Source organism: Stegodyphus dumicola, chromosome 11 (genome assembly GCF_044657685.1).
Source record: "Stegodyphus dumicola isolate Sdum_Otavi_A_Nest chromosome 11, ASM4465768v1".
Classification (NCBI taxonomy): domain Eukaryota; kingdom Metazoa; phylum Arthropoda; class Arachnida; order Araneae; family Eresidae; genus Stegodyphus; species Stegodyphus dumicola.
Window position 1 is genome coordinate 93,677,522 of NC_140778.1, and position 13,893 is coordinate 93,691,414.

At 32.3% G+C, this 13,893-nt stretch overlaps 1 protein-coding gene across 1 annotated transcript in view; it reads right to left on the reverse strand.

Moving 5' to 3' along the window:
• LOC118179404 (uncharacterized) overlaps positions 1-1,606 on the reverse strand; it is a 61,837-nt gene extending 60,231 nt beyond the window's left edge. Inside the window, exon 1 of the mRNA XM_085827005.1 lies at positions 1,316-1,606. Within this exon, the coding sequence (XP_085683131.1) occupies positions 1,316-1,438 (123 nt within the window). The 5' untranslated portion in view covers positions 1,439-1,606. The remainder of the gene's footprint in view (positions 1-1,315) is intronic.
• Positions 1,607-13,893: the final 12,287 nt, after the last annotated feature.

Below are 13,893 nucleotides of genomic sequence, written 5' to 3' on the forward strand. Positions count from 1 at the left end.
AAAAAAAATACTGAAAACTGTTAATCAGAGTTCATACACATTTCTGCACACAGAAATTAAGGACCATTAATGAAAAAAAATTCAGGACCTATGAGTAAATGCAAACTGAATAAATTCAATTAAAATTTCACATTTGTAATACCATCCTAAAAATGAAATAGATCCATAAGTAGTATGTATTATTACTAAACATGAATTAACATAATTATTAATAAATTTTAAAATGAAATAAACTTTAAGTAATTGATCAAGTAGCATTAAATATTTTACTCTTATAATAGTTGGGCATATTTGAAAGAAGTGACATTTACATTTTACTAACTTTATGTAACTTTTTTTTTATGTCTCATAATGTCACATACTTGGTCAGGCTAGCGGTTTAGTAAGTAGCAGGTTGATTTTATGTCAAATGGCATAGGTTAAAATGAAAAGTATCATAATCAGCATAATTCATAACAAAAGTTAATAATTTAATAATTAATTTCTGTTTAAATTTAATACCAATTTATTTCCGTATATCACGTTTAACCTGTTAGTTTTACATCTACATGCTTATTATCTGTGAATTTTTACTACCATATGCTTAATATATTGTTTAGTCTGCTAACTAGAATTTACATGCACTAAAAATCACGTTTACAAAGTATCACGTTTACGGCTCGCTTGGCGAGTAAAAATGGAACGGCGCCAACGGGTTCGCTCCCGAAGCGCCAGCGGGTTCTCTGCGGATGAAAACCCAAAAATCACTTTAGTAAATTACATATGGATAATCTATTGAAAAGTTGAAGACGTTTTGACTAGGGGGGGGGAAGTAAATAAAAAGTTGTCACTGGCATTACGACCATATAAAATTCATGTGTCACTGGCATTACGACCATATAAAAGAAGATGAACTTCACTCAAACACCGTTAAGTATGCTACGAAATTATAAAATCAAAGAGTAAACACACATGTTTGTCGGGGAAAGTGCAAAATCGCCCACTGCTTGGCGCGTTTTTAAGAATTGCACATACTCGGTATCCATGTACACATCGACCTATTTTCACTTAAAAAAAAACCTAGAATTGCACGAAAATGGCATTGTGCACTCCCTTGACTTTATCCATGTACACATCGACCTATTTTCATTTTAAAAAGTCAAAGAAAATTGACAAAAATCCGTGACCTCAATTATAGGCTGTGTAGCATAGTATTAATAAACAAAAATTCTTAAATTTTTTTGAAATTTATAAAAATAACAATAGTATTTTATACCTACTATCCGAACATTACCTCAGTTTAACAACAGAATAAAATATTAGAACGCTACTTTACCAGTTGTTTCATATCTGCTATGATACTTCCACAAAAGTCGTCAATGATTTTACGTGAGTTCATTTCTTTTAAAACTTGGCGACTTATATTTTCATATGATTTTTCCTTCAAGAATTTTGCCATATTAAAAAATTATTGCGTTTCGTCGTGAAACGAACTTACACCCAACTATCTGGAAAATAATACTTTAAAAGCAATGAAAATTTAACTTTACTAAGTTCAAGCTTTGTTCAAATAACAATTATTTCAAACCAAGTTCACAGTCTTGTTTTCCATAGTGGGAGTTGTAGTGGTTTTACTCAGATTCTATTACTTAAAAAAAGTATTTTTTTGGCAATTAAAGGATCAAGGATAGGTTCAATTACGAGGCTCATAAGCTCAATCTTTTTATCCCCGCATCATCAAAAATAAAATAATTATCATCAAAAAGAGGATTCGGAAAAGAGGTAAAATTAGTTGTCGAATTTTCAAAATGGCAAAAGGTAAACTGCATTCCACAGGGGGGAAGTAATTTTGAGATCGAATAAAGGACCAGAATCAGTTTTGGAAAGTTACACCATGAATTTTGAAAAGATTCGATATTTCCTTGATCAATAATCTTGTGGCGTTCACAACACGAGAAAGGAACCACTCGCGAAAGGTCATTCACGTCGCAAGTGATTGGGCCCTGAGGCAAGGCCAACTAGATTGAGGAGGGAAGGGACGGAGAACTCGTTAGGCGAATTCCAGGGCCGGAAGTGCTTCTGAGGAGAAACATGAGATAAATAAATTAGTAGTTTTAACTTTAAGTGTTATGATATAATAGTAATAAATTAAAGGAATTCCCTTAAAGAGATAGAGTTTAAATAAAATATCTGGGCACAAGAACCCTTTACTAAGAACATATAGTGAATTTGAGTTTCAGAAAGCAGCGCCTCCTTTTACTCTGTATCACGTGAAGAACATCAGTAAAACCAAAAGACGAAAGCAAATGTCAGGTGGCCACCATCAGTCGACGAAAAAGGTGAGTGTCTGGTCGAAGGTCCAAATCAGTGAACTGAAGAATCTAGTATAACTAACAAATGTTAAGGATGGAGAATGTCAGATGGATATTTGTGCTTTTTCTCTGGGAAATGGAGAACATCTAAGAGAGTTGATGCAGTTGTTAGGATGAGTGAGAACTGAATAGAAGAAATTTCTGGCAAGTTTTTTAATATAATCTTGAATTGTATCTACTTTTAGATCACGGTGGATATAAGAATAGATTTGGAATGAACCGTTGATGATCTCTCTGAGTGCTTTGTTTTGAATAACTTGGATGTGTTGAAGGTAAGTTTTGGCAGCGTGGCCCCAGACAGGACTAGCATAGAGTAATGCTGGTCGAAATATAGATTTATATAAGAGGAGTTTATTAGAAATATGACTTCTTCTGCCAAGAAGTGGACGCATAGTTGCAAGCGTGATATTGATTTTTTTCACAGTTTCCCTGAGATGTTTCTCAAAAGTCAATTTTTTATCAAGAATGACTCCTAGATATTTAACTTCGTCAACCCAGTCAATTTCTTCATCAAACAGAAGAGGTCTAGGTGGAATGAAATTTGTTTGACCTTTGCGAAAAAATATTGCTTTTGATTTTTCGGTATTAAGTGCAATCCTCCAAAGAGTGAGCCAATTTTTTAGATGATTGAGGTAATGTTAAAGAAGGAGCTGGACATCAGTAACAGTAGAAGCTTGGGTCATAATTGCAGTATCATCAGCGAAAAGAGCAATGGTAATTTGTGGGTTTTTAGGAATATCGTAAATGTAAATGTTATATAAATATGACCTCAAGTACAGATCCTTGAGGCACTCCAGCGAAAATTTTTCTCGTGGAAGAAACAGAACTGCCAGTTTTCATTGCAAAGATTCTGTCTTGGAGATAGAAAGCAATAAGTCTAATACAATGATCGGGAAGTTTAACTTGATAAGTTTGTATATAAGTCCCCGGTGCCATACCCTATCAAAAGCCTTCGCAATATCAAGGAAAATGACTCCGGCAGGGAACTTACAACAATTGAAACCGTCAGTAATATAGTTAATTACACGAAGCAGCTGGTGATTAGTACTGTGAAGATGACGGAAGCCAAACTGTTCGTCTGGAATGTAGGAGCTCTGTGGAATAACTTGATTAAGATGATAAAGAATAACTTTTTCAACTATTTTAGAAAGTTGACTGAGAAGGCTGATTGGTAGTTCTGGGAAAACGTTGGATTTTGATGCGGTTTTGGGAAGACGACGGTGATGGCATATTTCCATATATTAGGAAAGTAAGAGAATTTTATGATAGGGTTGATTATCTTAGTAAGATAGTGATGGCATTGATAGGAAGATGTTTCAACGCTTTGGTAGAAATACCATTAACAACAGGTGCTTTTCTGGGTTTTAAGGAGGTAATATAACCGGCAACCAGCTTTGGCGTGGCAAGGAATGTAAAGTTCAAAGGACCTGGGATTTTTAGGAAGGTATTAACAGTATCATTAACTTTGGAGATATGATTGTTGTCGTAGGGAGTAGTATTGGGAGTAAATGTTTCTTCTAGTATATCTGCAAAGGTGTTAGCTTTATCTTCGTCTGAATAAATCATTCCGTTGGTACCATGAAGTGGCGGAATTTGCTTGAAGAGTTTCTTAAATTTCTTTGCAATGGTTATCTTCAGTTACGAGAGAGTTGAGGAAGTTACGCCAGCGTTGCGTCTTGAAGTTACTAATGTCCTTTGTTATCTCACGTTGAAGAGTATTCAGTTGAGTTTTTAGCCTTGGGCCTCTTATATTTTGCCAGTTTTTCCTAATACGATTTTTGCATTTGATTTTTTGTCTTATGCTGGCTGGAAGAGGAAGAAAAGGATGGGAACTGATGAATTTATTCGTTGAAAAATAGATAGCATGTTGAATAAAGGTGGCAAATTTCTTGATTTCAGACTCAATATCGTCTTCATTAAGGCTCCTCTAAACCAGGCTGAATCACTAACTTTTCTCTCTTGGCGAGGGAGGGACCGCGCTACCAATTTTGGCGCGTTTATCGCACACGCTGGCTGAATGTCTGCTGTTTTTTTAAAGATTTATTTTATAGACGCGCGGCATTCAGCGCACATAAACTTTTCGGATAATTTATTAATTCTCGAATAGTATATAGACGTTTTCACTTAAATAAAAATTTCGCGTATATTTTGTAAACATATTCAAAATAACTTATTCTTTAGATGTTTCAGTTTTGTTAGCAGACTAAAATAAATAAGATATGAATAAAAACTTTCAATAGTGTCAAATGGGGAAATAGTTAAAGCGTAGAGTGTGCAAATAAATTTATCTTAATGACATTTTAACAAAAATTTCCATAAAAACACTAAATTCATACTAAAAAAATAACTTAAGAATATGTTGTCATTTTAGTCTGAGGTATATGGAAATAATTGTGCAAGACTCTGAAGAAACACTTTCTTTTAAATGTGTGAAATATTTCATAACATATATGGAAGAAGAAAGTACAGCATTCTGTGTTTTGGATGATTTTCACCAAATGTAATATAAATACGAACTAGAAACCGTAATAAAAAGTCCTTCCTCTCCAATCAGATCACCTTTGTGTTGCATTGTATTTCTAATACTTCTAAAAATCCAATTTTTACCTAAATTAAAAAACAGTTATTCCATAAAAGATAATAAATTTGAACGTATATAGAATGAATTTTGTAATTTGAGTTATGTTACAAAATAATTCCTAGTTTATATATTTTATACTAATAATTTAGATAAAACCTGTCCAATTTAAGAATGTGTGTTAACCACATTCTTAAATTGTAAAAGGACGACTTAACCCCACGTAATTCATTTCAAAGCATAAAATAGCTTATTTTCTAATATTCAAAATTTCTAATAGTCATAAAATAGCTTATTTCTATCTTTCATAAGCTTATTTTCTATTTTACACAGCAAGAGCATTTTCATGCAGTCAAGGTTTTTTAATTGCTAGTTATTATACATAATACTTAATTTTTAACACATTCTTATTAGAAAGCATAACTAAGAAACTTCTTTTTAAAGCACCACAGTGATTGCAATGAATGTCGTTAAATTTACAAAAGTATTGAAGATATATTGAACAGCATTATAACAAGAAACTACTGTACAAAATATGTAAATTTAGCATAATTTCTTTTTTAGTATTTGCATAGTTTCCTCCAAATGAACCTTAATGGGAAGTTATCTTGCAAAAATTTAAAAGTATTAAAATGGCCTCTATTTAAGATGTAACTGCATTTATAATTATTTTGTAATTGTGAATAGATTATATTATTGCAATTAGATTATGCACTTACAACATAATTGCATAAAGTAATGAAATTAAGAGTTCACAGATACAATGTAATATAATTACAATGCAATTATCTAAATTGTAATTATAATCACTTATTTAATACCACAATATTATTATAATCACAATGTAATTTAAATTGGGTACTATATTTGTATACCCTCCACTCAAATGGAGGTACTGATAAGCCTGGAAGTTATTATCAACAAAAAGCCTGTTCAGGACAGTTTGATGACAATTTCCACCGGGCGAAAAGTACATTCTTAAGCCCAGGCAAATCATGACAATAAAAATCATTTAGTCTCATGATTCACTATATTTCAAACCCTTAATTTGAATTCTGCACCAAATTATTTACCTATATTTTAACATACTTTATGAATTATTAGAAGCGATATGGCAAATATCTTCTAAAAATAACTGTAAAATATTTGTATCCATTAATTGATTCAGATACACACTTTTATTATTTAAGTATATCAAAATAACAGTTTCATGTTCCTGAAATACAAAAATTATGAAAAAAGTTAAAAGTAATATTCTTAGAAGCATATGATATTAGTCACCAGCTGCAAAATAGTTAATTTTTTGCCCTAAATACAAGTTTATTACACAGTAGTCAAACGTGTAACTTAATAACATGTTATATAAAAAATTAATGATAATAAGTTTATCAGAAATGAATTAATTCTGCAAACAAACTTTCTGCATTTGAAAATTTTCTACACCTGACGGGAGAAAGAGATCTAGTAAAATTAGATTTATTATAACTTCAGTTGGACCAAATACCTTCTCTCTATATATATGCATCACTAAAGAAATAAATAAAATTATCATGCTTAAAAAACAGATGTACCATACCAGTTTTTTTCCCCTTGTTACCCTTTACATTGAGAAATAACAAACAGTACAATGCTGAAAAATACTATCCTTGAAATTTTGTTTAAATGAAGAAACACACACCATCTTTTTATTTAAGCATTACACTTCAAAAACAGATACACATACCAATTTATTTTCACTAGCCTTTATACTGATAACATGCCATATAAAAATGAAACGAATTATCCTTGAAATTTAGATAAAATGAAGTAACACAATGGGAAAATTTATGCACATGTACAACTTTTCTCTATTGCATGTTGTCTGACATGATCCACAAGTGCCTAAAAATGTATCCAAAGAAACACATTTCAATATTAACAAAAAATTGTTTACAGATTAAAATTCATTTATTTCATACCAGTATTATAAAGATCATGCATGAAACAAATCTGCTTTCCCATACTTTTAAGTAAAACTTAACTGAAATTTTATACTGGAAAATATGCTATATTTCTATATATTAGAAACAAGAAAATAATACCATAATAATATACTCATAGCCTAGCAGAAAGTAACATATATAACATCAAACACAGAAATTTATATACTCGTAGCCTAGGAAAAAGTAATACATATTACATAAAACACATAAATTATTTAATATAAAACATACATACCTTCTAAAATTATTTTACTTTTTGTTTCTTATTGGCCAATGCTGATGAATATGAAACGTTATGGGCTCTTTTGTTGATAAGATGCTGTGTAAGGCCTTTGCATCTAGTAATAAAAAAATTATCAATAATTACTTTCTTAAGATTACAGCATTCTGGCATGGCCACATGCCTACATTTATCAATTATTCTTTCAACTAATTCTTTTGTGATGGCTGATTGTAAACGAAGGAGTACATCTTTACATTTTTGAAATTCTCGTTCAGCTTCCCTACATATTCGATACATTCCTGAAGAGATGACCTTCAGTCCACCTTTATTGCTGTGTTTTGTAAGAATTGTGCGATGCTCGGGTATGTCAGGTTCCAGCATGTCCTCTGAAATGGTCATAGCTGTTTTACAATTTTCACATATGCTTTTTTTTTTCAACAACTTATTATATATGGCTCCTGCGATGTAATGTATATCATTTTCTTCCACAGCTGGGGGCAAGCGACGTTTCACTGCCACTGCAGAAGAGGTAGATGGCACTACAGAATTGGAGATAGGATGCAAGACCTCCTTTCTGATAGCAACCTCTAATTCAGAAGCATCAAAGAGGCTGTGGTCACTTTCAGAACAATAATTTGGATTATTGATATCCGAAATGAACTGTGATAGGCACACTAATTTCAGTGCTCTCTTGGCTTGCAAAGCAGTAGGCTTTGCACCCGACTTTCGTCTAATCTGTGAAAAGGCATTTTCCAGCGCATCTTGTGTCAACCTGCCTGGTAAGAAAAATGTAAACCCCTCGGAAAATAATTCTTTTGAGAGTTTCACAACACTCAATGTGCTCATAATAATGCCAGTTTGAAATGGCTTCCATGCTTTCCCAAACTGAACAGTTTCAGTCACATGAATGAATTTCAATAAAATATTAAATTTCTCATCTTGATTTTTGATAGTGATGCCTTTTTTTGGATGCCTTGCAGTCATAATTGTAAACCATTCTGCTACAAGTCTCAGCCACCATGCAGAAATTAATGCTTCTTTTGCAACTTGGTGTAAAATAACTGCTTTTTCAATAGCAGCAGCTGTTTTTACAGAAAACAATTGCACAGCAGATGCCACATTCATCGAGGAAAAGTGTGTTGGGAAGAGATGAACTCTGTTCAAGTGATGTAGAGATCTCAGGGCAGCATCTGATTCTATCTCACTTGACCAGAGTCGTTTCACATACACTGAAGATACTATCCTCGATGGCAAGGCATGCTGCTGGCGAAATTCCTCTGGTAATATCATAATACTTGAAAGAAATGCATTTCTCATGTTTTTAATGAGATGTGGTACATCTGCAATACTGTGAATGAAAACATCAGGTCCTCCAATATTGTAATTTGTCTTCCTATCTGTCCTAGAGACAGATACATCCAATGACGACCACATTGCTCTGTTATTGCTTCCCATATCTGAAACAGAGGCTCTTACAGTTAAACCTATTTCTGTAGCTGCTACTACAGTTCTATGAATTAGATCTTTCATGTCAGAAACTGATGTTGAAGGCCCTGTTAATTCATTGGCAACAATCTGTTTCCATGATGTTTTAAGGCCTCTAAGCATTACAATAGTGTAATGCTTAGCAACTGCAGGTTTTCCTAACGTAACATTTCCAATGAATGACTTAGACGATGTATCAAAATCTTGATATGAAGCTATTTCCATTTCGTCAACTAAAAGGCAGCAGTTCCTATCAAGAGCATCCAATGAATGAACTTTTGTCTTGAGGAAAAAAAACAAATTTTCTAAAATGCCGAAATTTATTTTTATTTCCCTAATCCTCCTGTTCAAGGTACTGTACGATGGTGCTGGATATCCAGTACTTCTGAGGTAATTATATCCATGTTTGCCCAAAGCAAATCGCATCTTCAGTCCTTTTATAATGGACTTTTCTGACCAGTTCCTTTTTGACTGCACAGCAAGGGCTCCTACTTGCTCATCGGACAAAAATGATGTCAATTTTGCATCTTTTTCTTGAAGCTGTTGCTCAAGGAATTCTATTTTTTTTAACAACTCTTCATTTGAAGCAGGTAGAGTTTCCTAAATTCAAAAAGAAATAGTAAACATGTTATGCTGTGATTATTTTTTTAAACAATGGTTGGATGAATTAATATATTTGTAATAACAATGATTTTTTCAACAATTTTTTTGGAGAATATTAAATAATTTACCACTTCAGTATTTGGCTTAGGACATCTTACTTCTCTTATCCTCTTGTCAGTTACAGATGGTGGTGGATTTGGAATGCTAAAGAGTGTTGGTACTGCAGTTTTTCTTAGTTTTTTTCTATCTTTGCATAGTGACTCAAATTGAGATTCCTCAAAATGATCCTGTAAATACATAAAGTAATAAAAAAAAGTACACAAAATAAATAAAAGTACAAAAAACAAACCACACAGTGAGGTTGTGCCAAAGGCAGCAAGCATGAACTGTAAGTAAGTATAGGCAATAAATAAATATGCAGGTAATTAAATTAGGCCCAGTATTATAAAAAAGTGAAACAATAAACAAACCATGTCTAACATATCAGCAGCAGCATCTTGTAAGCTTGGACAGAATTTAATTATCCAATATTTATTTTTTGCCTATAATTTAAGGTGTTCTTTAGAACATTATCCAAAAATTAAATGAAGTAGTGTTTTGCTATAACATTAAAAACAACTAAAATAAAACTTTATATTTCTTGCTATAGTGCTCTTACAATAGATAAGAAAATAAGAGTTCACTACACCCAACTTTTAAGATACTAGGCCGATAAATACATTTATAATTAGAGCAGACTATGATTCTTGTTATAATTGTAGTAATGTTTATTGCTCTAACTGAAATATTTAATTTTTAATTCTCTAATCATTCAAAACATAGCCCTAATTTCGGAGCACAGTGCCAACATGCATTTTAAAAAGCATCAAGGCCAGTTTAAACGACTATTTTTTAAATTACATTGGCACAGACATATCCAATTAAAGTTATTAAAAACTCTAGAACGTAGTTCAGTAGCTTTCTGAATTTGTAGGCAATTTTTTATTTAGAGATGACAACACAAAATAACGCTTCAGAAAATATTATTTATCATGTATAAAAATCTGTTTTGTAACACAGATCAGTAATAACTATTTATCAATGTCATGAGGATTTAATTTGAGGAGATCACATTCTTTAGAAGTATCAAATTCATGAAAGAATTTTGGCTTGGCCTTTGAAATTCATCATTACAGGCAGATTTATTTGATTGTTATGCATGCATTAAACACTACACATGCATTAAAAACACTACAATTATTTTTGAAAAGTACACATGCAGTTTCACAAGTTTTCTGTGCTTATTTGAATGTTCTGCATTCATTTCTAAATCTTTACTCTTATCTTTTTAAAATTGCCAAATTGTATAATACTGTGATTATAAATATATGGTACTTGCAATTATTGAAGTCAGATTATATATATTTTGTCTCATACTATTCAATTTATTCTATTGACTTCAGATGTCAATGTCAAAATTCTGGAAGTTATTTTAACCAAGAAACAGTAGTGGGCACCGTGCATAAGCAACTCATCTAACTTTTTAACAACAGTGATTATAAAATAAAGAAAAAAATTATATATCATTCCAACGATATTGCAACTATAGTATAATGTTACATATATCTTTAGCAAACATTCAGATTTTATCTTGACTTTCCAAATTATTATTTATTTTTTAATAAATTTCAATATGCTAATGATTTTCATGTTACATTAGTATAAATTCCACAATTAGCACAGGAAAACAAAATCTGCGCTTTATATTAGAAGAGAAATTTCTTTTCCACATTCAAAACATCCACATTGGTGATGTTTGGCGACGGGTACATTAACCCTAGACTAATTTAATTATAGCTATTATTACAGAAATTAGCAGATACTCAGGTTATTGTACACAAGAATTTCACTTTACTTGCACATTATAAACATCAGAGAAGATATAAACTCTAAATGAAGGCGTAATTAACATTATACTTACTAAGCAAAGTTCAGCGCCTGGACCAGGTTTCCAATTGTCTCTTCGGCAATTATTTACCCATATTTTTCTTCTTTCTTCATTTTTAGGAAATTTTACCAATGTATGTATGACCTTTCCGTGAATGATTTGAACAATTAATAGCTGCACATCCGCCCATTTTACACAAAAAAACACAAAAAATTGTTGCACCGTAACTACACAGCCGCCATTAAATCTCCCACTTGGGATCGCGAATGCCTGATGATTCAGCCTGGTATATAGGAGCCTTAGTCTTCATTGGTAATTTTGGGATTTCCAGGAATGGTATCTGAAATGATTTGTGAGAATATTTTTCAGTCAGTAACGCCAATACTCTTGCCCAGTGAAGGTAAGTAACTATTAATGCTGATTTCAAGAAGAATGGGACTATGGTCAGATGAGAAAGCTGGAATAACAGAAATTTGGCAATTGTAGTCGAGGTTGTTAGATAGAAAATTTAGCAGGGAACAAAGAAGTGTTAACTCTTTAAGTTACAGTCCCCTCACGTTTTATTTTCCGTAGTGGTAGTGTTAGTGATTTTACTCATTCTATAACTTAAAAAAAGTATTTTTTCGCAATGAATCATATAAATTAAGTTTTCAACATAAAAGGGAAATTAATTTCCAAAAATTCATTAGAATTCTGCAGAGGCTTATGAGATATAACGGGAAAAGAATATAATCACATCACTTGTTGCAACTAGACGGTTTATTGCTTATTATAACTAGAACGGAAAACAATCTATTTGCTATACTAGTATAGAATTTATTGTAAAAGAAACCGTGTAAAATGTGACACACACGCTTTGGTTAATGTAACGTTTAAGTAAAATGAACAAGCGCTGTTAATCATGCCAGAAAGACATTTAGATGAAGTCATTCCATCCCATTTTCCACTGCATATTGGACATAGTCTGCGTGAAGTTGCAGGCTTTTTGCCAGTTGTCATAAGCTAGGTTAATCATGAAAGTAAAGACACATTGTCATTGTGGATATGAGTTATCGTGAAGATAGAAGTTGAAAGCTCAGTCAGTACACGTGGTTCAAACATATTTGGACCAAAGAAGATGTATTTTTTGTCAACATGGACGTTCTTTGTTTGGATGTCTCCAGAGCAGTTTTGTCAGGTCGTGCGAGTTTTTGCAAATTTACGACTTTTGATAACAAACTTGTGCTGCTAAAAGTTTAGTATTTGCGACATCCACCATTTTCTTATGCTACTTTTTTCGACTTCAAAGATTTTTTAATATATCGTAAAATGCTTTCATGTTAAAATAATGTATCAATTAAAAATAATTTATATTTAAAAAAAGTTTATTTAGGCTTAAATAGAGGTTGGCATCTGGCAATCTTCTTTACTTGTGGGCTTTCCTTTTCAAGGCTGCACAGCCTGATGCCAGTATAACGAGAAAGGGGTCAGGGAAGTGAAAATAGTGGAAAGGAAAAAAAAAAATGTTTCGTGACATCTCACCACCCTTCCTCGTCCCCCGTGCGTTTTGTTTTTAAGTCAGTTGCCTCCCTCCAGTTCTGCAGTGATAATGAATTGAACCAAAGAACTTTGTAGCCATATATTGCAGCCATAGAGCATATATTGTAGCCATAAAACTCGCCATACATTGGATACCCGAACAGATAGAAATGAAATTCATATTCCTGATTATAACATTTCTAAGAAGTAAGCAATGGAAATGACTTCAAAATCAAAGCAACGACATTCTTCTAAACAACACAAATAAATTTAACATTAAAAGAGCAAGGCTTTCTTGATTAATCAGGATCTAAAACAGATCCAGAACACACAAAATGGAAAAATCCCTGAAAAGTATTCCTCAATTAAACTGTTCACAATTAAGAAAAAAAAAAAAAAAAAAAAAAACTGCCAATTCAAAAAATTCAGTACAAAAGCGCTAACAGTCTAAACATGAGGAATCTCTTAATGGATATCAGCAAATTAATTAAAAAATAAAAATCTAAATTATATGAATTAATTAAAAAAGGAAATTGATATTTATGCAGTTGAAAATGTGCAATTTAGTTTAAAAATTTTTCGTTAAAGCTAAGATACGTAATTAAAAAGATTAAGAATTGAGTGCAGCCTGTATTTTACTGAACCAATAGACAGTTACGTTGCGTCCTATCATGGGTGTGAAAAATACCCTAAAAAACACCAACACTCAGAGAAATCCACCACCACCACCACCGATTGATAAAGAAAACTTTCCATCACTACCTCGAAAGGAAACTGAAAAAAAAATCTCCAAAGACTCCTACTCACGAGTCAAAGTAGTTCCATCAAAGATGACTTACAATCATTCATTTCTTGGATTAAAAATGCCTTTCAAATGGCTAAAACCTTTTTTGAAAGATCTTGAGATAGAAGCATTTGATCTATTAATGAACACAGAATATAGGCCATAAAATTCTGCAAAAAATTTTACATATAACAAATACTATTTTATGTAGTTTAAGTATCATACATTTTAATGCAAATAACATTAAACGTCAAGAGACTGAATTGCAGCATTTTCTAAATGAACACGGGAAATCCTGTGAAAACCCACATGCAGCCAGCCCATTTGCTGGGATTCGAACCACAGACGGAACTACCCGTGTTCAACAATTTCACAGATGGTGGGTCCTTTTTCAACTGTAGTTACAAATCCCTTCTTGTATTTACAGCTAATAATAGACGAG